Source organism: Rhipicephalus sanguineus, chromosome 3 (assembly GCF_013339695.2).
Source record: "Rhipicephalus sanguineus isolate Rsan-2018 chromosome 3, BIME_Rsan_1.4, whole genome shotgun sequence".
Taxonomy (NCBI): Eukaryota; Metazoa; Arthropoda; class Arachnida; order Ixodida; family Ixodidae; genus Rhipicephalus; species Rhipicephalus sanguineus.
The window spans coordinates 57,283,108-57,305,845 of NC_051178.1; the positions used below are offsets into that span (position 1 = coordinate 57,283,108).

Below are 22,738 nucleotides of genomic sequence, written 5' to 3' on the forward strand. Positions count from 1 at the left end.
GGTACGGGCGCGCCATGCTTAGCCATGCTGCCGTTCGCAAGTTCGCCGCCGCCGTGTCGTGCGAGACCACTTTAAAGTGCGCGTCGCTTTGCAGAAACGAAAGTAGCTCGCTGTTATTGAGCGGCGCGGGCACCGAGAAACGTCGATGCACTGACAGCGAGCGTATACTGCGTGTCTGACTAGGTGACAACTGAAGTGCACCGCGCATCGTCGTGCAGGGCCGAGAGAGCATCGCGGAGACGTAGAGTGCACGTTGCTTGGAAAATGCTTGTTTTCGCCGCGTTGAACGAAGAGGCTAGTCGCCGCACCCGTGCACGGTCCGGAGTGAAGCAAGCACGAAGAACATACAAACGCGCACATACGGCATACAGCAAGCGGCCCGGCAGTGAATCCGCGACCCGAGTAGGCGACGCGCTGCACGCAACTAGCCAGGGATGATCGGCTCCACGTCGCGGTACCGCGCTTCGGTGAAACGGTGTCAGCTCATTGCAAAGGCGGTTAATTCACTCATGAGCACGCAGCGGGCGTCGCTTCACGACGCGAAGAGGCATAGCTTGTCACAGAAGGGGTTGTTAGCACTTTAATAAAAGTGCACAAAGAAAAAAAAACGCCTTAGCCGCTAAGCGCACGTTTTTAAGGGCGAGTCCATATACAACGAACTACTGATATAACGACCACTTTTCGTGACACTTTCGAGTTCGTTATAAACGGGTTCGACTGTATTTACGTTCCCCGTGGAGTCCGAATTATCGGTCGTCGACTGTAGTTCCTTAATCTCACATGCGCGCGCACGTGCCGTATATTTGAGAGTACATATGATCGTTGACGTATGAAAACTTTACTGGCAATCGTTCAGAGCTGTTCATGACGCTGCTGCGGCCCTGAGAAAAAATAAATGAAAATGTAGGCTAGCTTTCTCTTGTAATATACAGTCTAACCCGGGTATATCGAACTCACCAAAAAACGTTTATTAGTTCGATATACGGCATAATTCGATACAGTAAAAGCTCGTTAATTCGGATTTCTAGGGACCGGAAAAAATGTCCGAATTAACCGAATGTCCGAATTATCGAATGGTCGAAATAAACACAATAAATGCACGAGTTTTTTCAACATACCTTTACTTAACAAAGTAATCGCGGATGCTTGTCTGTTTTCGAGCAGAAATTCGCGCGGACACAATTTTTCTGAGCCCTTCAAGGTGCTCAGCAGCTCGCATGATGTCTGCAGTACCGCAAAAGTTTCACCCGTCCTCCACGCTTTTCGGTTGGCACGGTAATCCACGGGAAGATTGTTGATGTTCTTAAAGCAGCGTGGCTTTTGAACCTTTCCGATAATGAGAAGCGGCAAGCGCTCTGTTCCCGTCACGTTGGCGGATAAAAGTACGGTTACTAGTTCCTTGCTTCTTGCCGCCGACTGAAGGATCCCCTTTCATCACTCTTCATCACTTCTTGTCGGGAGAGCCCGTTATTCAGGGCACGCAAAATTTCTACTTTGGTGGTGAAGTCCTTGGCCTCGTACCTGGGCCGCTTCGCCGGCGTTGCCATCGGCGGAGAGTGCGGTCGCACGAGAAGTCAGCACAAAAGCACCACCAACGATCAAGCTAAAGGAGCCGTACTGAAACGTTCCTCGATAAATCGGCGATCAACGATGCAGCACACCAACGGGAACAAAGCAACAAAACCCACACGCGAAAAAAAGGCGTTCAACCAGTCTCAATCCAAGCCAAGTCGATAATTGATGTCCATGGCTATGCTGCGTTTGAGCTTCACTTTTGTTCCGAATTGTTCTTTTTTCGTTTTCGAGCCTTGCCAGCGGCCTGAAAGTCGCCGAATTATCCGATTTGCGGTCAAATCTGTCCAAAATAACGAGCGCCCAGTCTCATAGAGTGATGCGTATATTTACAGGGACCAGATGACGTGTCCGAATTAACCGATTTTCCGAATTAACGAGAGTCGAATTAACGAGCTTTTACTGTATAGGCCCGCTATGGGATTTTGACACAAAGCCACATAACCATAAGAAAAGTACTTTATTAATATGGTGGCTTACTTGCGTGCCCTACTTTGGAACAAAATAGTCCTGGATTTTCTTCTGTGTCGACTTCGCTGCCTGCGACAGCACGCATGCCTCCACGTTGTCCAACGAGTCGGAGCAGCTGAGGCCGCAACCTTCCACGTTCACGCGATAACGCCGGACCAACGCAAGTGCACTAATCACTTCGGAGGATGTAGGCAATGGCCCATCGTCAATTAAATTTCCTTATTGCTGTCGCTTTGGCTCATGATCGGCACGACGTCTGCAACGTAGTCCTCATCTTGTAGCTCACCCATGATGACGACATCATCGTCCACACTGACGAACTCATCGAATGTCGATCCGTCGATAGCTCTCGGGAACTCTGTCAGCTCGCTCCAAACTTCGGCGGAAACACCTGCGGTGTCTGCAGTGCTGTCATCGGAATTTGGGGTGTCATCACCAGGCATGCGGAAGCACGCATGCCTAAAGCAGTTCTGGATAGTCTCCTTCGTGACATCTGCCCACGATCTACTCAACATAGAAAGAGCTCCGAGCAAGTCGATTTAAGTTCCCTGCCGACACGAAGGTTCTGCAGCAGCCTCTCCACCAGGCGCTTCCGACAGCCGGCTTTCAGTGCGCGTATAACGCCTTTATCCAGTGGTTGCAGTACAGACGTAGTGTTTGGGGGCAAAAAACGCAGCTCGATGTTGCTGAAGGTCATACTGCAGTGGTGCGATGAACAATTGTCCACGAGCAACACCTTGTGATTTTCGCCTACCAAATCATCATTCCACGACGATAGCCACCTGCCGAAAAGCTCCCCGGTCATTCACGCTTTTGAGTTTGCTCGGTAGGTAACTGGAAGCGACAGCGCATTTCGAAAACACCGCGGTGCCGTGCTTTTCCCGATAACCAGAGGTCGAAGCTTTTTCGATCCGTCTAAATTAGCTGCAAACAGCACGGACACACGAGCTTTGTTTGCCTTGCCGCCGCAAATCTTGTCGCCATGACACGCAAGTGTCTTGTTTGGCAACATTTGCCAAAATAGAGCGGTTTCATCCGCATTGAAAATATCTTGAGCTTGATATCTTGCTGCGATATCTCGCCAGTTTTCCTCGAGCCATTTGTCTACGCTGTTCAGGTCCGCCGCTCTGCTTTCACCAGGTGTCTACCGAGTTTACTTTTCTAAATTCCCTGAGTTTTCCAGGTTTTCCCTGAGTGTTTTTGCTAAAATTCCCTGAGTGAAGCAGAACATTGTTTTATGTCAAGATGGGTAGAGACCATATCGCTCGGTGATATCACTCTCTAATACGCACGTCAGAAAATAAGAACGACTTAATCCCACTTGAATAGTACATAGAACAGTTAAACCTCAATATAGCGAAGCTGGTAAAAGCGGCAACTCACTTCGTTATATCGAAACTTCGTTAAACTGCAATTCGACCTTTCATGCAAGGCAGTTACTGAAGGATTAATCTTAAACTGAAAATGCCACAAGAATGCTCGACTAATATGGTAACATGAAAAAACTTTTTTTTATTTTTTGCGTGAAAAAATATCAATTTTGTTGAGCTTGAGGTGCAGCAATCACAGTTAGATGCCTTGCCAGAGTGTCACATGTAAATACAAAACAAATGCGGGTTTAATGCACTGTGGAATTGCGCTTTTTCTGCTGCTGCGGGTTGTTGTCAAATCCTCGCGTGTTGGCCAGAGCAATGCAACGCCTTTTCTACCATGTTGCCCAGCCGAACCATTTGCTCTCCACGAACGCAAAACATCGAAAACCATCCCACGTTAGAAAAAAAGAGTCACAGTTTCACCGCGAGAGCAAAATAGTAAATCCGATAGCAACAAAGAGCAATTTTACATGAATATAGGCTAGCAGCTCGCTCCTTCAGGAAATGATGCCGCTGCACTAAGTGCCCTATCTATGGCTCAGGGGCGGATTCAGGTACCTAATGGGGGGGGGGTACAAAGGCTGAAGCCCCCGCTCAGCAGTGCATTTTGGTGGGTCAGCATATTTACAACAGCCCAGAGTGGATTATGGCGGTGCCCCCTCTTTGGATCCGCCACTGCTATCTATGGCTTCAACGGAAGTTTTGCAATTAGAGCACAACACCTACAAAGGTATGAGCCTTCTGCTGATCCCCACTAAAGATAGTCGCGGCGCACGCGACCACGCCCGCTGGTACAAAGTACGCACTTCCTGTCGAACTCACGCAGCCCCCCCGCCCACCTCCCCAACCCGCCGGCTCCTATCTTCATGTGCCCATCGCGCGAACGAGACGGTCAGCTCGTTTCATCTCTGCTTAAGCCTCCTTCGTCGGCAGCGCTCGCGCACTTTCACTCGCGCATGGAGCATACGACGCGCGAGGTGATGTAATCGCAATTTGGACTTGATAAGGAAGATCACGGCGAAGGCAAAAAATTCGCGTCGTAGTGTCTATATAATTGCTATCGCAAAAAAAGCAATATAGCTGCGGGCTAAGATCGCATGAAAGCACGGCAACAGCTTGAATTACGGCACATCCGATTATATGGTGGAAATGTTACTGTTTTCCGACATCGCGCGCCGAATCGAGCAAATGGGACCCGTGCTGGTGTCGCGAATTTCGGTCGCCACTATGCCTTGGCTCTGAAAAGTTTTGTAATTCAGCTTTGTAGCAAACATCCACGTGGTGTGGCTGGTAATTGCGAGCTGCAGCCCCCCAAAATATCGGTCGACTGCCTAAAACTTGTTTCAGCAGTGCCCTCGTCGGGAAAAAAAAAAAAAGAAAAAAGCTTTCACTTGCTGTGAATGGGCCCGTTAGTTCGCTAGCTCTCGCCTGGAAATTTATTCTATTCTTCACGGAGTCCTAAATAGCATCTTTGAAGCTCGGGATCAGAGCGAGTGAGCTCTCCGATACAGCCAACAAGCGTAGTCTTTTTTCTCCAATCGGGATGGCTTGCCAGATACCAGCCTTGTCGAAGACATACGCTTCCTGAACAATCGCGATCGCTTGCAAGATAACTCAAGCTCGTTACATCTACTGCTACCGCTTCTACAACTAATCATGCTTGTTACTTGACACGCAGCGATAACAAACACACCATATCAGGCGCTAACGCACAGCACGCGCGAGAAAGAATACAGAACTACACCGCGTAGTCACAGAACACCCTGACAACATTGCGCGATACGATGTGTCGTGGTTCATGGTTCCCGCATGCCACGCGTTAGCCGGATTCTCTCCCACTTCACCGCTCCGAAGGCGATGACAGCATCGAGGTGCGCCACTTCCCCGCAGTCGCAGCGGACGTTTGATTTGAAAAATGCGTTCACAAAATATCGAGCCAGCGCTACCGTGACTTTCGTTGCCTTTCAATAAAGTTACTGTGGATTTTCCCTGATTGGAGCACAATTTCCCCGAGTTTTCCCTGAGAATTTCCAGACTACCCAAATTCCCTGAGAATTCCCGGTTTTCCCGGTCGGTAGACATCCTGTTTCACCTGTAACAGCTTTGCCAACGATGTCGTGCCGTTCTTCGAACAGTTGGAGCCAGCCTGAACCGCCTTGGAAATCGTTCCTGCCAAGCAGGAAAGCAAGGTCCTTGGCTTTCTGCTCGATCATAGGGCCGGACACCGGGATGTTTCGCGACCGAACGTCCACAAACCATTTGTAAACGGCCGCTTCAACATCTGCGTACACAGCAGTGCGCACATGTCGGGCGCCACGGGCACCTGGCCTTTTGTCCGACTTGGCCCTGATGTCTGCCTTGTTCTTCAGGATAGTACTCAAGGTGCTCCTTGGAATTTTGTACGCGGCGGCGACGTCGGACTTCTTTTCACCGCGCTAGACCCGATTTATGATTTCGAGTTTCGCGGCGAACGGCAAATTCGGCCTCTGCACAAGCCATGACGACAGCGCGCCAATAAAGTTCACAGAGCACCAACAGGCAACACCACCAGCACGGACCACGCTGAATGAGGACTCGAGGAAAACAGGCAGCAGCAGGCACACAAGCATAAAGAAAGAAAAAAATGGCGCTCACTTCTATCGCCTCCGCGCCTCGGAGAAAGCACGACGGCCTCTGATTGGCTGTAAGCGCTGTGAGCGGGCTAGGATCATTTCTTGCAGGGGGGTGTTCGCCCGTGCACAACCGGGTCTAAACCACTTTTTCTAGGGTGGCGCCGGCAGTTTTCCCCGCCACCGCGAGGGAAAGCCAACTTGCTGGGGCACTTTTGAGGCACATGGAGTTTGATATATCGGTTGTCGTTGCTATTTTCGTTCGATATAACAGTACCTTTTGCTATATATTCTCAATGTAAATTTACCGTGTTTAGAAATTGTTCGATATACGGGATAATTTGATATAAACGGGTTCGATATAGTCGGGCTCGACTGTATTAATTTTCCATGTTTTCTGGTGATACGCATTTCGGATGATACAAATATTTTTGGTGAACCCACAAGATTCATAACACTGAGGTTTTACTGTACCACATATTAAAAATGAGCACTTTTTGTCATGACCCAACTAACTCGCATATTTTTAAGAATTGGTACTAGGCATGTGTGAATGTCACTTTTTTTGGTTTGAAGTGAAGTGGAAGCAACTTTGAATATTAGCAAGACTTTTATAGCAGTAGGGTGCAAGTTATAACTGGTAAAATGCGTTTTAAAAATTACTATACTTAGCGCATACAGGACCGTATACAGTCAAACCCCGCTACAACAAAATTGACGGGACGTGCCAAAAAGATCGTTGTCGGCGAATTTTGTTGCAGCAACATTTTGTCTATAGACCACAAAAGTTAGGAACATCTGATGATCATGACTTGTCCTTTGGTCCCGGCAAGCGCATGCATTGTCCTTTGCATTTAACTCTCGCGAATTCGAACGTACTTGGCCGCACACCGAGTGAATGTATTTTTTCGCATATAACACGCACAAAATACACAGAAAATTTAGCGCTCAACTCGGGGTGCGGGTTATACGCGAATTTTGGTGTGCAAGCTGGCTTCACGGTAATGCAAGGAAAGCGGCTTTGCGTCAATGCGAAAGTTATACACGTTTGAGTACCTGACAGAAGATCTCATCGCCTAACTAGGCGAAAACTACGAAGCGACTTTGGACTGAGGTCGGCTGCCCTCCACCTGGTGAACAATTGCTGCTTTTTTCTCCATCGTCAGTATCTTCTAGTTGGTGCGTTTTTATTATTAGTCTCGACGGCGCAGATGGAACGGGTGCCATCGGAACCATTTCAGCCTTTCAACTTCACATGCCAAGCAACAAACAAGAGAGCAAGACGCAGATCAGGCCTAGCCGCAGATCAGGCCTAGCCGCAGATCAGGCCTAGCCGCAGAAACATTTGACAATGCAAACTCTCGAATGCCAAAAGGGAACGACGTTGGGCTAGTTGGCCTTGCACCGCTCGTGTTGTCGTTCTTCCTTTGTCCGCATCATACTCGCACACGCAGTCATACTCGTAGCGTTAACAAAGGTTCAGCTGATTGTTCTTAGCTTTCCCGATTGTCTAGGATTAGTTTGATTATCATACTTACTGCTGCTCCAATGACACACATGGTATACACATTATGTGGTACATGTATATTTATTTTGCCAGGCAACTACTTTGGGATCCGATGAGTTAAGGGGGGACGTGGCTTTCGGTACCAACTTTCTTATTTCTTCATGGATTTTGATGAAAATTGGCACACTTATCTGAAATGTTGTTTTAATGCTATTGTAGACATTTCATGAATATATCTTTACAACTTTTTGATTTACAATATATTTCACCTTCTGCTCTTGTTCCGAGTCTGACTCGCTTAAAAAATGCGATAGGAAACTCGTTCAAAGTGCTATGCATTCTAAGATGTGTGGTTGCGGGCGTGACATTCTTAGATTTTTTTATTTGCAACAAAATTTTTTTTAGTTTTCCTTTTTCATGAGGTGACTGCGCAACAGGCATCGAGGCTTTGTGCAACTTGTCAAATAGCTAATTATCAAAACGCCATACTGAAAAAGCAAGAATGTCACGCCCTGAACTGTGCTTCAAGGAATATAGAACAAAAAACGGAACTGAAATAGACCCAGCGGTCAGTGAGAAATCAGCGGAACAAGCGAAGCAGGAAGCAAGAAAAGTCGTTTTGAGAAAACGGCTTTTAAAGTTGTACCAACGATATTACTTCATCAAAAGGCACTGGGGTCGTAATCTTTTGAGTCCTTCGTAATGTGCACTTTCTTGAGTGCCCTGTCTTTAGTTTGATGTGCCTTGCTTCTCTAAAACACAAGAAGATTGTGATCTTTAAGGTGTTTTATAAGGTTGGATCTCCTGCACATATGGCCTTTCATCGGTTGTGCCTTTGTTTTCTTTCTTTTTTCTTAAAATCCTTTTCTGATATACAAAGAACATGTAGCATGAATTTTAAACGAAGTTATGAAGTGGTGTAATAGACATGACAAAAAAAAAGATATTGTAATTCAAGTAGGTCATGTATTATGATGATTTGCCAGCTTTCTTGTATTCATGCTCTCATTAACATAATTAACAGTCTTGATTGCAATTGATCATTGAATCATTTTTATAGGATACTAAAAGCGGCTCTCATCATGGCAACCTATCACTTCCTCCTAAATAACAGGCAGTTATGGCCAAGACATAGGTGGAATAGGAATTCCTTAGCAGTTTATTCAAGACGCAAACTGGGCAGATATGAATTCATCTCCCTGTTTCACTCGTCAAGCTAACTTGTAAACCTCGCCTGCGATGCGCTTCATCATTCACCCGGTCGCGGACACGGTTTTCTGCGAGGCTTTTATTTTTTCAGATGATTCATGAGCGCTTACGGCGATACCACGCACGGCTCCAAGCGCGCCTAAATTGCATCAACAGTGCTTTATTTCACCTCTAAGTGCTTGGCCGCATAGTCCGGGAAGTCAGCACGCGATGTGCTGGGTGGCGGTATTCGGTGACGATGCGCAATATGCCTAGGTGCGGCGACGAAAAATAGGCGCGCAACGTGTTTGGCCTCGCATTGCGGGACGCCGACGCGCGCCCGCTGCGCGACGAGTTTGGCCGTGGGGTCCGCTGCCGATGCGTAAAATGACCATCCGCTGTACCGAGAAGCCGGCGGGGGAAGCGCTTCGTTCCTTGCGAAGAAGCACACTGCCGCAAGTCCGCTAACGCGTTGCTCTTGCCCGCAAAGTTCGAGGTTCGTCTCGCGTGCCGATGCCGTGAGCGGAGTTAGGCCTAGTGACGACTCCGCGCAGTAGACGCGCCGGCCGCGGTGCCCGATGTTTCAAAGTTCGTAAGGCGTGGTCGCGAGTACAAAGAGTCGTCCTGCGATCATCTTCGTCACGACGTCCGAAGTGCGCATAAGCAGAACCTCCAACCACGGATCCGACGAGTCAACGCTAGAAAGTCGGTCCGAGACGCGCGTTTGCGATGTTTGCTACGAGTGCGGCGCGCCATCGTAATCCCACCGAGCTTCCGCTAGTAGCTCCAAACTAAAACGTAGTTCTTGTTCAAAGTTATCGAGCCGTGAACACAGAGCGATTGCGAACACGCAACGAAGTAGCGCGACTTTCGACAGCCGTGAGCTCGAGACGCATGAGCTGCAGACGACGATCTCCCGGAGCGAACATCGGACCAATGGCGAGGCGCGCTGGGGCAACATGGCGGACGCGGCCAATCGGAGGGCTCGAAACGACCTTCGAACATTTGCTTTTTGTGCGCTTGTTTTCGAAGGGAGGAGCCAGCTGCGGCGGGGAATTTGAAGACGGAGAAATGCGCTTTCCGATGAGCCCAAGATATCGGCGCCCGGTGGCGTCGTTGCGGAGCTATGATTTTTTGAAAATCAGTGTTTTTTTGCGATTTCTCCAATAATTTTCGCCACCTCGGCAGGCGCAACAATTTTTTTATAGCACTTCTACGCGGTTTTCGGTGAAGATATTTTGGAATCGGATATAAAAAGGGCTACAGAAACTGAAAATGTGATTTTCAAAAAATCGATTTTTTTGCCATTTTTCGCGATACGAAAGCCGCGTCCCCCCTTAAGCTTCTCCGCTCTTCTGCGCCGTTGAGCAGCATTTGCACTCTCCTTTACCATGGCTAAACCACACTGGCAAACACCAGCCAGAGGTATCAAGTGGCTCCAGTGCAGTGTTAGATGGTGACTGCACAGCGAAGGCGAATAGCTGCGCGCGCGGCAGCGCCAGTACGTCTACCTCGGCTACAGCGTCGCTCCTCTGAAAAGCGCAGACCGGTGGCACTGAGTTGCGCGCGGCAGCGGCGGAGTGCGCAGGAGATGCCGGCTTCGATGCGCCAGCTGTGTGACATCACTGATCCTCGCGCACGCGCAGCACGGCTCTTGAGGAGCCACGTGAAACTGGCTCGGCTAGGGCAGTGTAGCTAACGCTACAAATGCAACCATTACGGTAGACAACCAAGATAGCCTTCGAGATCGACAATTGTAATTTCTGCGTGGATTTAGCTAGTGCAACCTTTCAGTGCTGGCAACATAGCAAAAATATTGTAAACATCGCTGTCCTGGTGGTCTACGTCGTACTCGATCAGCCAGCCAGAGTCCGAAAAAACTAACGGCATGCTGTGGGGCGTCTCAATTTTCGGTCGCGAGATTACATTATACTTCTACGGGATGAGTGGCTGTGCCGCAAATGAGCATGTCCGAATTTTCAGCGTCCGAATAAACGGTCGGCAACTGTACAACGATGCTGAAAGCTAGCGCCACAAAAATTCGAACACTTCTGTTTCAGGGCTACTGCACGAATTAAACCCAGCGGTTCGTTCATTACTGTGCAAATGCTGCATGTTATGCTGAAATTTATTTCCCAACTTGGACACCTTGCAAGGCAAGACAATGACTACTGGGAGCAACTGCCATGCAGCATCATTGCATGGCAGTTCGAAATAAAGCCAAAAGGGGTGCACAAATAAAGACGAAAGGGGTGCGAGCTCACTGTTGCCTTTACTTTGTGTGGACGGCAGTAGCGAACGCAGCAGCAGGGCCACAGCAACACCACAAAGGTGTGGCGGGAGGTGGAAACAGCTGCAATGCGAAAGCCGTAGGAAGGAATGCCCGCACACCTATCCAGTCAGGCAATGGCCATTTTAAGCTTCGTAGCAGCACAGCAAATGACAAGGACACATGGAATGGACACACAGGAGAGGTACTAACCTCGGGTTAGCCGGAAACCTGACCGGACAACTGTCTGACGAATGAGTAGAGGCGTGATGCTAGTCACTTTCCACCGTAGCTGCTTGCGGATGCACGCCGGCAGGGGAAGCACTGCACATATTGGGTAGTGGAAAGCAATGTAGAGTTGCAATGTGTAATATTAGAGACAGTGATCGAACATGCTCTCAAAGAAACAAAATAAAACTACATAAATGTACAGTGTAGTCCACTTGTAACATAAGTCGCCAGAGTCTCGAATATCCACGCTATAAGCGGTACCACAGTATAACCAAAACAACCTTTTTCAAAGGTTGCACAAATGCAAAACATGGTAAGCGAGCAGCAGTGCACGTCCGAGAATTGATACACAATACTGGGGAATAAATGTTGAAAGATTAAATCCGAGAACCTGCATTGCGAACAAAATGAATGCTGGAAAAAAAAAAGCTCACAAAAAGCAAACAAAATCATGGAAATACAGTAATACCTCGTAAACTCGAAGTAGTAAAAACCAGAAAAAATTTCGAGATAAGCGGATTTTTGAGATAAGCAAAGTTGGGCAATTTCCATTGAGAAGTTCAGTTCTATCTAGAAACATTATTTCTACTGACCAGTTTCTTAACAGGAGCGCCTAACTGGCTCTTTGTAAAGGTTTTGAAGAAAAATAATGACATACCAGCGCTATTAACCAGCTGTGTTTTCCGGCAATGCTTTTTTATTTAGTGCAGAGACCGACTAAGGCTGGTCTGCCTCTCAGTAACACTTGCACCTAGCAAAGCTTTCTCGACCTGCTTAACACATCGCATGTGCCGATCATCCGCGCCGCTGCACTCAAATTTATTTCACATCAAGCAAAGCACGTTTTTTGTTTCGACGGATGTCGTCACCCCTCGAGTAGCTGCGTCCACGCTGCCGCAATCACTGTGCGTGACGCCACGTTGTTTGGCTTAAGAAAATGGTCAAACCAGCCGATGTTGCAGGCTAGATCAGTTTAGCCCACTGTTAAGTCCAGAGAATCGGCCTTATCTGTCCATGTCACTGGAAGGGGCTCCTCTCACACGATGCCACACATTCAGCGCCGTCCTGACGCCCAGAAACTTCGAGCCTCGAATCCGTTTCTTTGATTAGGGCTACCTTTCTTTGCAGCATCAGTGACTTGCTTTGCTTTGGTGGCGTTATCCTCACCACATCGCACGGCCAACGAAAAAATCAGCGCGACGTGCCTTGCGTAAATAAAATGCTGAAATCGCATCTCTGACGGTAAACAAAACGTGTACGACCCGAGCTATTTTACAGGGCCTCCTTATGCGCACGTCTATAGCGTCACATCACGTGACACAGGGTTGCCCGACAAAGTTGGTATGCCGCTAGGTTCCGACACTTTAGGGAACAGTGTCCACTTCGTCTAAACGCGGCAGCCTCGCGCGAACCTTGTGAAACGTATGACATTTTGCCGCTAGTAAAGTAAAAGCTCGTTAATTCGACACCCGTTAATTCGGAAATTCGGATAATTCGGACGGCTCTATTGGTCCCGGCCAAAGTGCATGTTAATCTATGGGACCAAACCTTCGTTAATTCGTCAGAATTGGGCTCCGCACCGCTTAAAGGACCCCTGACAGCAAAATTTTTGTTGGTGACTTTTTTACTGTAATTTGTAGCTTTGGGTCTGGTAATCCCTAAGTTAAGTCGTAAATGCTCTAGCGTATCGTATAACTAATTCTAGCGTAGTTAATTGTGACCATTTTAGCGTCACTTCAAAACGCCCGCCTAAAAACCACAAGAAACTAGCGACCCATGCGGGGAGCGTCAAAGACCACGTGCACTCAAGCTGTGGTGACGTAGAAAGCGCGGTTTTCAAATCGGGGCCGCGCGCGGTAGAGATAGAAAGTATGTGGGTGCCTCGGTATGGGTTAAACCTGTTAAGCGCGTGACCCCTCACGAAAACTACCTCGAGAGCAGCCCGACAACAAAGCGAGAGGGGTGCGGAACAATAGGCCTCGCCGGGTGCCAGTCGTCGTATTGTGCATGTGCGCCCCGCAAACGCACGCCGCACGCTTCGACACAGCAAAGAGAGTGAAAGCATGGCTGGCAGTCTGCTCCAAACACACTCAGAGATCGTCGACGTCATTGTTACTAGCGTATCGTCACTCAGGGTGATTTTTGTACAATGTATCACACCGAACACGTAGCACTAGTGTCGATGTTGCAGGGCAGCCGATTTTTTGTTTTTTCTCCTACGCTGTTTGTCATCGAATTAAAATAACTTCCACGCGACGGATGCCGTTCAAATTTGGCCAAGAAGACCTATGCATACCAAGCGATCGAATGATGGGCACATCTCGATCTTGAAATTTGATGTCAGTGCTCCTTTAAAGGACCCCTGACAGCAAAATTTTTCTTGGTGACTTTTTTACTGTAATTTGTAGCTTTGGGTCTGGTAATCCCCAAGTTAAATCGTAAATGCTCTAGCGTATCGTATAACTAATTCTAGCGTAGTTAATTGTGACCATTTTAGCGTCACTTCAAAACGCCCGCCTAAAAACCACAAGAAACTAGCGACCCATGCGGGGAGCGTCAAAGACCACGTGCACTCAAGCTGTGGTGACGTAGAAAGCGCGGTTTTCAAATCGGGGCCCCGCGCGCGCGGTAGAGATTGAAAGTATGTGGGTGCCTCGGTATGGGTTAAACCTGTTAAGGGGAGACACTGGTCTCGAAACGAAAAGTTTTATTATTGGAGATATTGTAATGAAATTGGGTGTGTATATGTATTTCTTCCTCCTGTTTTCAAAAATATAATTAGTTTTCATGTACTTCAATTAGTTATCAAATTGTGAGAGCATAAGTGAAATCTAATTAGGTAATTTCTTACGGGTCATTAAGACACTTTCCCTCAGTATTTTTAGGTTCTGTTTAAGATGCAGCTGTAGCCAAAGACCTGCCATGTGGAGCTATGCTATTTATATTGTCACTGAGATATATCATCATATAAGAACTTTTAATTGTATTGACATTGTGTAATCTTGAAATGCAATTAGCTCACATTATTGTTCACAAAATTTCATATGTTCATCTTAGCCACAAAAAAAATAGCATAGCTCCACAGTCCTATTTCTTACGAATTCAACGGTATAAAATTTATCAAAATTACCTTACAAAAACATAATGAAAAGATCCGTAAGGCTGGTCAAGTTGGCAAAAAATGTGAAGCTGAGAAAATCGCGTTTGAAGATTGACACGCACTGTATAAATTTCTAAAAGGAACCTTTAACCATAAATTTTATTCACATGTTCCCCATCTGTTTCCCTTCAAAACAAAACAGAAAGTGTCTTGTTCCACCCAAGGAATCATATCTAAAAAAATTTTCCAATGTGCAAAGCATGATCAAAACCCCACCATGACAAGCGGCTGGGGGGTTCTAAAAAAGCCATGGGGTATGAGGCTCAAGCGACTGGCTGTTCATGTCTTTTCAGTCTTTAGGAAGAACCTTCTAGATGTTAGGCAGCATGTTACCCTGGGTAATAGGTTGCTATGCTTGAGAGAATACCTTCAAAGTAGTCCAGGACTGTAATCTTCAGTTGCACCCGTTTTGTGTCTCCTTGCAAGAGTCTTTTTTGTGTTGGTGCTCTTCAGATGAGTTGCATTTGCCTTGCGTAAACGCAGAGAGTCTTTTTCTAGGCTGTGGTCCCAGGGCACAGCCGAGACAAAAGTTTGAGTAAACAACATGGTCAATTACAAGGCCAGTGTAGAGCTCAATGATGCAGCCCACACCTATGTGTGAGCTCCGACCTCGCGTCATCCATGAGCCGTCGAACACAACATCGATGTTCCCTATGGGGTTCAGGAAGTCTGTATACAGCTCTTTTATTACTGCCACACTAGCAGCTTCACTTTCAGTCGCTGTGTTTTCGCAGGCTTTCACTAAACTTTTTAGGTGTCCCTGAAACGTCTTGTGGTGCAAGCCTCGGTGCGAAAGGTTCATACACGCACAAAAGTCCGAAAGGGCAGTAACACCTTTGCCTATCATCTGTATCCCCTTCATGGCCCTCATGTTGACTTCGAAGGGAGTGATGGTGGCAGTTCCGCTCACTCTCGGAGAAGAAAATTGCTTCTTCTCGAAATCACAACTGCTGCAAGAAAAAATAAGCTTTACCGCAAGGCCGTACTCCTTGTCCGTTGCCTTCCTCACGCTGAGACTTTTTGCGTCGCATTTGTCGCACTTCGCTTGTGCAAAAAAGTTATTCAAAACTTTCATATCGACGAGCAAAAAATCGGTCCCGGCGTCACCGGTCTGGCACTCCGCGCTTACTCCAAGAAGGTCGAACTTGCGCTGGGTAGCCGACTTTCCAGACAGAACGGTCTTCGTTTGCGCCGATCTCTCAACTCGCTGCGCCTGCTCCGCCGTTGAGTAGTACGCGGCATCAACCCGAAGTGTTTCGCTAGTCGAACTTGGTCCCACGGTGTCGTCAGTTGAAGTTCCCGGCAGGTCCAAAGGGTCCGGCCGCGACTCCAACTCCGCTGCCGACGGTGCACTTGTAGCCGGCGCCTTCTTGTTCCAAGCCCGTTTTTTACGGCTTCCAAAAGCTCGTTGCGTCGATGGTTTCAGACGAGAGTCTCCAGGCATCTCGATCGCGTGGAAAAACTACCGGCACAAAGTAGAGACACGGTCCGTCGAGAAACACGCACGATCGCAAAAGCAGGCGCACACAAACGGACAGCCACGGCGGAGAACCAAACACAAAGAAAAAAAAAAATGACGTGTCGGTCGCGCCAGCCAATGGGAGACTCGGAAAGGCGCGCTTGAAAAGCGCGCCGCGTGAGAGCCAATCAGTGGCCTGGAAACGACCTTCAGAAAACCCGCGACGGCGGCCGTTCTGCTTGAGCGACGCCATTTTGAGATGGCGCAAAATGTGCACAAAGAAAACAGCTTCAAATCTAGCCCAAGATGGCGGCGCTCGGCCCGCTGCAACGCTCATGGCGCGCGCGGGAAGTTCGAACAAATTTCGTCCTTTTGGGGACATTTTAGTGCTGCCGGGGTGCTTTGAAAGCCGATTTTATCGCGTTTCCCGACCGAATTTAGCGTTAGCAATTTGAGAGTAGGTGCTCAGAAGTACAAACGCCTCGAAAATAAGCTTTGCGAAAAATCGATTTTTTGACCATTTTTGACCGTTCCAAGACCCGCGTCTCCCCTTAAGCGCGTGACCCCTCACGAAAACTACCTCGAGAGCAGCCCGACAACAAAGCGAGAGGGGTGCGGAACAATAGGCCTCGCCGGGTGCCAGTCGTCGTATTGTGCATGTGCGCCCCGCAAACGCACGCCGCACGCTTCGACACAGCAAAGAGAGTGAAAGCATGGCTGGCAGTCGGCTCCAAACACACTCAGATATCGCCGACGTCATTGTTACTAGCGTATCGTCACTCAGGGTGATTTTTGTGCAATGTATCACACCGAACACGTAGCACTAGTGTCGATGTTGCAGGGCAGCCGATTTTTTGTTTTTTCTCCTACGCTGTTTGACATCGAATTAAAATAACTTCCACGCGACGGATGCCGTTCAAATTTGGCCAAGAAGACCTATGCATACCAAGCGATCGAATGATGGGCACATCTCGATCTTGAAATTTGATGTCAGTGCTCCTTTAAGGGGGGACGTGGCTTTCGGTACCAACTTTCTTATTTCTTCATGGATTTTGATGAAAATTGGCACACTTATTTGAAATGTTGTTTTAATGCTACTGTAGAAATTTCATGAATATATCTTTACAACTTTTTGATTTACAATATATTTCACCTTCTGCTCTTGTTCCAAGTCTGACTCGCTTAAAAAATGCGATAGGAAACTCGTTCAAAGTGCTATGCATTCTAAGATGTCTGATTGCGGGCGTCACATTCTTAGATTTTTTTATTTGCAACAAAATTTTTTTTAGTTTTCATTTTTCATGAGGTGACTGCGCAACAGGCATCGAGGCTTTGTGCAACTCGTCAAATAGCTAATTATCAAAACGCCATACTGAAAAAGCAAGAATGTCACGCCCTGAACTGTGCATCAAGGAATATAGAACAAAAAACGGAACTGAAATAGACCCAGCGGTCAGTGAGAAATCAGCGGAACAAGCGAAGCAGGAAGCAAGAAAAGTCGTTTTGAGAAAACGGCTTTTAAAGTTGTACCAACGATATTACTTCATCAAAAGGCACTGGGGTTGTAAACTTTTGAGTCCTTCGTAATGTGCACTTTCTTGAGTGCCCTGTCTTTAGTTTGAGGTGCCTTGCTTCTCTAAAACACAAGAAGATTGTGATCTTTAAGGTGTTTTATAAGGTTGGACCTCTTGCACATGTGGCCTTTTATCGGTTGTGCCTTTGTTTTCTTCCTTTTTTCTTAAAATCCTTTTCTGATATACAAAGAACATGTAGCATGAATTTTAAACGAAGTTATGAAGTGGTGTAATAGACATGACAAAAAACAAGATATTGTAATTCAAGTAGGTCTTGTACTATGATGATTTGCCAGCTTTCTTGTATTCATGCTCTCATTAACATAATTAACAGTCTTGATTGCAATTGATCATTGAATCATTTTTATAGGATACTAAAAGCGGCTCTCATCATGGCAACCTATCACTTCCTCCTAAATAACAGGCAGTTATGGCCAAGACATTGGTGGAATAGGAATTCCTTAGCAGTTTATTCAAGACGCGAACTGGGCATATATGAATTCATCTCCCTGTTTCACTCGTCAAGCTAATTTGTAAACCTCGCCTGCGATGCGCTTTATCATTCACCCGGTCGCGGACACGGTTTTCTGCGAGGCTTTTATTTTTTCAGATGATTCATGAGCGCTTACGGCGATACCGCGCACGGCTCCAAGCGCGCCTAAATTGCATCAACAGTGCTTTATTTCACCTCTAAGTGCTCGGCCGCATAGTCCAGGAAGTCGGCACGCGATGTGCTAGGTGGCGGCATTCGGTGACGATGCGCAATATGCCTAGGTGCGGCGACGAAAAATAGGCGCGCAACGTGTTTGGCCTCGCATTGCGGGACGCCGACGCGCGCCAGCTGCGCGACGAGCTTGGCCGTGGGGTCCGCTGCCGATGCGTAAAATGACCATCCGCTGTACCGAGAAGCCGGCGGGGGAAGCGCTTCGTTCCTTGCGAAGAAGCACACTGCCACGAATCCGCTAACGCGTTGCTCTTGCCCGCAAAGTTCGAGGTTCGTCTCGCGTGCCGACGCCGTGAGCGGAGTTAGGCCTAGTGACGACTCCGAGCAGTAGACGCGCCGGCCGCGGTGCCCGATGTTTCAAAGTACGTAATGCGTGGTCGCGAGTACAAAGAGTCGTCCTGCGATCATCTTCGTCACGACATCCGAAGTGCGCATAAGCAGAACCTCCAACCACGGATCCGACGAGTCAACGCTAGAAAGTCGGTCCGAGACGCGCGTTTGCGATGTTCGCTACGAGTGCGGCGCGCCATCGTAATCCCACCGAGCTTCCGCTAGTAGCTCCAAACTAAAACGTAGTTCTTGTTCAAAGTTATCGTCGAGCCGTGAACACAGAGCGATTGCGAACACGCAACGAAGTAACGCGACTTTCGACAGCCGTGAGCGCCGTGAGCTCGAGACGCACGAGCTGCAGACGACGATCTCCCGGAGCGAGCATCGGACCAATGGCGAGCCGCGCTGGGACAACATGGCGGACGCGGCCAATCGGAGGGCTCGAAACGACCTTCGAACATTTGCTTTTTGTGCGCTTGTTTTCGACGGGAGGAGCCAGCTGCGGCGGGGAATTTGAAGACGGAGAAATGCGCTTTCCGATGAGCCCAAGATATCGGCGCCCGGTGGCGTCGTTGCGGAGCTATGATTTTTTGAAAATCAGTGTTTTTTTGCGATTTCCCCAATAATTTTCGCCACCTCGGCAGGCGCAACAATTTTTTTATAGCACTTCTACGCGGTTTTCGGTGAAGATATTTTGGAATCGGATATAAAAAGGGCTACAGAAACTGAAAATGTGATTTTCAAAAAATCGATTTTTTTGCCATTTTTCGCGATACGAAAGCCGCGTCCCCCCTTAATTCGGACAAATGCTGACGGCTGCCGCTACACAAAATTGTGGTAAAGCATCGCTGGCACCACAGGAGCGAAACCGAAACCCGAGTGACATCGCCATCGTCATCAACTAGTGGGGGCGATCGCAGCGTCACCGAACGTCGGCGTCTTCTTTCTTCGCTCCAATGCGCCTCCGACGCCATTTTCCCTTGTGTTGTGTCGGCACCGTCTCTTCTTGCGGAGTTCTCTTATTTTTCCCCGTTGTGACCGTGTTTACATGTGAGGCCCGAGCATGCGGCAGTAGCTGACGATGGCATCGACGAGTTATCAGCCGAGTCCACCGACGATGACTGTCCGACCTTCGATGCTGTCCTTCCCACAATATGACCCTTCAGGACTACATCGCAATTGATGATTTTGTCGCCACGACTGGTCTCCTGCCCGATCAAGAAATTATTAATGATGTTGTGACCTCATCGTCGCACCTCACAGGAAGTCTCGGAGGCGCTTTTGATATTAGAGGACGTTTGCCTGAGCACTTGCAACAGTTTGCGTGCTGTTGGCCGTTTGGAAGCGTTAAGAAAAATTGTAATGTCAGCCGGAATCTGCGCGAAAACGCAGACGACCATTACAAAATACTTCAGCAAATAAAGGTATGCCTCTGCAACTTGATTTTAATGTTGTTTTTCCTGTTTATTCGTTAATTCGGCATTCGGTTAATTCGGACATTTTTTCCGGTCCCGTGAAATCCGAATTAACGAGCTTTTACTGTATTTTGTGAAACGGTTCGGCGGCGAAGTTTTGGTTCCATTCTCAGTCGAGATTTCGAGATAACCGAAAGTGGGCACGGAAATACTTCGAGATAAAGGGCAATAAATACATTGCACCTATGGGAAATTGTTCGGTACCGCGGAAAACTTCGACTTAGCCGATTTTTCGAGATATGCGAGTTCGAGTTAACGAGGTATTACTGTACCCCGACTAAGACTAACTTTTCAGACCTCCTGCATTATACAGATGTGGAACCGCATGGCATCCAACTAAAGTGAAATCTCATTAATACGTACTCGCCGGGAACACGGAACAGTAGTATGCATTAACCAGCAAGTACAAATTTGCATCTTCTGACATGCGCCGTCGCCACCAACAAAGAAATAAATATAGTGCCACAGAAAATATTGCCACAAGTACCCACACAACACCTTTCTTTTCTTTTTGTCAAAGTGCAAAAAATTCTCGCTCTTTCGCACGGCCATCCGATAGTGTGCGGTGGCAGTGCCAAGGAGCATTTCGAAACTTATTGCAGGGTCCGGGATATACAGCGACTGACATAGCGAAAGAACGAACAGTATCGGCTTTCTGCGTTACATGTGTACGCGCATGTACCGCAACCTGCCACTAAGCAAAAACTGACACAGTTTCACTGAAACAAGGTACGGCCACGTGGAGCCGATCGTCCCTGGCTAGTTGCGCGCAGCGCGTCGCCTACTCGGCTCACGCCATCAGTGCCGGGCTGCTTGCTGCACCGTATGCACGCATTTGCCCGTGAGAGTGTTCTTCACACCCACTCCACTCGAGACCCTGCAGAGATGTGGCGATTAGCTAGTTGGGTTATCGCAGCAACAATGAGCTTCCTGCAAATGATGTGCATTCCGCACCTGCGGGATTCTCTAGTGGTCCTGGCAGCGGACGACGGCACGTGGCCACCTAATAAAAGCGTGCAGCATGGTTACAACAGCGCTACGCTTGCTGTATCATACGCACGCGCTTGGTGTGACAGTGTCAATGCAGCGAGGTTTCTCGGCACCTGCAACACTCAACTCAGCAACAGCAAGCTGATTTCATTTCTGCAAAGCGGCACACACTTGAACGCGGTCCCGTTCAAGTGCGTGCTGCTTGAAAGTGCTGTCGCCTATCAAAAGCATGCAGATTGCTGAAGGTGATAGGGTTGTCGGCGATAAGTCATACTGACGCGTTCGTGGGTGGCCACCATTTCACCTTCATTCTTTCCCAATGCTGATCCGCAAAGATGTCGACACAATCGCATGGAAGTCAGAATCATTGATCAAGCAATCTCTGCAATTCTAAAGATGATGGAAGACCTTTTGCGCCCCATTTTGGCGCCAGCAAGTTCAGTGGCACAGGTAAGTTTTATGGCACAAAAGGTTATCGCGGTACGCAGGATACACACTATCCGGTAAATATAGGACAAACCAGTACAGCTTAATTATGTGGTCAGCGAATGCATTAGGCTCAATGTGACTCGGTCAGGGATTCATCACAACTATGTTTTAAGGGGGGAGGTGGCGATCGAAAAAAACTTTTTTGTTTGTTGACCTAGAGTAATGAAATTTGGCAGGCATACTGAAGAGTGCCTCGAATAGCTATATATAAAGTTTCATTGTGATATCTCGAGTAGTTTTCAAATTACACTATGTTACATGATCTGATGACATAGTCTGCTGGTGAAAAGCCTAGCATTGTAACAAAACATGCCAGGAAGGTCCAAGTGGTTTTGATCTTTACTCAAAATAGCTCTACACAGGATGACATTATTAAAAATTGTCTATTGCTTTTAGTTTTTTTACAAATAACATCCCCATCAGCTTCATGTATTGCATCAGAACTTCTCATGCACTAATTATCACTTACAAAAAAAACTAGGCCCTAAGCAAGGTAAAGAATAATGTCATCCTGTCAACAAGACTTCAAGGATTGAAAAAGAAAAAACGGAATCAAAATCGGTGTAGTAGTTGCCAAGATATCTGCTCCACAAGCTGAGCAAGATGCCAAAAAAACAGTATTGAGAAAACGGCGTTTAAAGTTTGGCCTTCTCTAAAACACCTAAAGATTGTGATCTTTGGTTTTTTTTTATGATGTTTCACTTCTTGGACATGTGGCCTTTCTGCAGTGTGCCTTTGTTCTTTTTTCATAACCTTCTTTTTTTTTATCTAAAAAAAACCAGTATGGATTTCAAACCAAGTTCTCTGTATGAAGGAGTGGTGTGACAGACATGACAGAAAAGATAATATTGCAATCTAATACGGCCATATACTGAAATAATTACACATATTTTTTGTATTTATGCTGTCATTAGCATAATTAAGTCTTGCTTATTGATTACAATTAATCATAGAAATATTTTTATAAAGAGAAAGGTTTGTTGTGACAGAAAATGGCTCACACCATGATAGCCGATGCCTTCGTTGCAAATAGCAAACAGTTATGGCCAAGACATTAGTGGCACAGGGATTTTTGAGCAGTTTATCTAATGACTCGAGTCGGGCAGATAAAAATTCGTCCCCCTGCTTCCTACACGGTCTTTTGCCACTCTCGCGTATGAAACGTATTATCATTCGGCCGACCGCGGCAACGCTAGTCTACGAGGCTTTCATTGTTTCAGAACATCCATAAACGCCTGCGGCGATACCAAGCACGGCTCCAAGCACGTCTAAATTACATCACTAGTGCTTATTGATAGCACTCTGACCGCGAAGCGC

At 47.4% G+C, this 22,738-nt stretch overlaps 1 protein-coding gene across 1 annotated transcript in view; it reads right to left on the reverse strand.

Moving 5' to 3' along the window:
- LOC119385494 (tubulin monoglutamylase TTLL4) overlaps positions 1-22,738 on the reverse strand; it is a gene marked incomplete at its 3' end in the record, with an annotated part of 106,370 nt that overhangs the window by 76,171 nt on the left and 7,461 nt on the right. Inside the window, 1 exon segment of the mRNA XM_049414006.1 lies at positions 11,203-11,313. Coding sequence (XP_049269963.1) covers positions 11,203-11,313 — 111 coding nt within the window.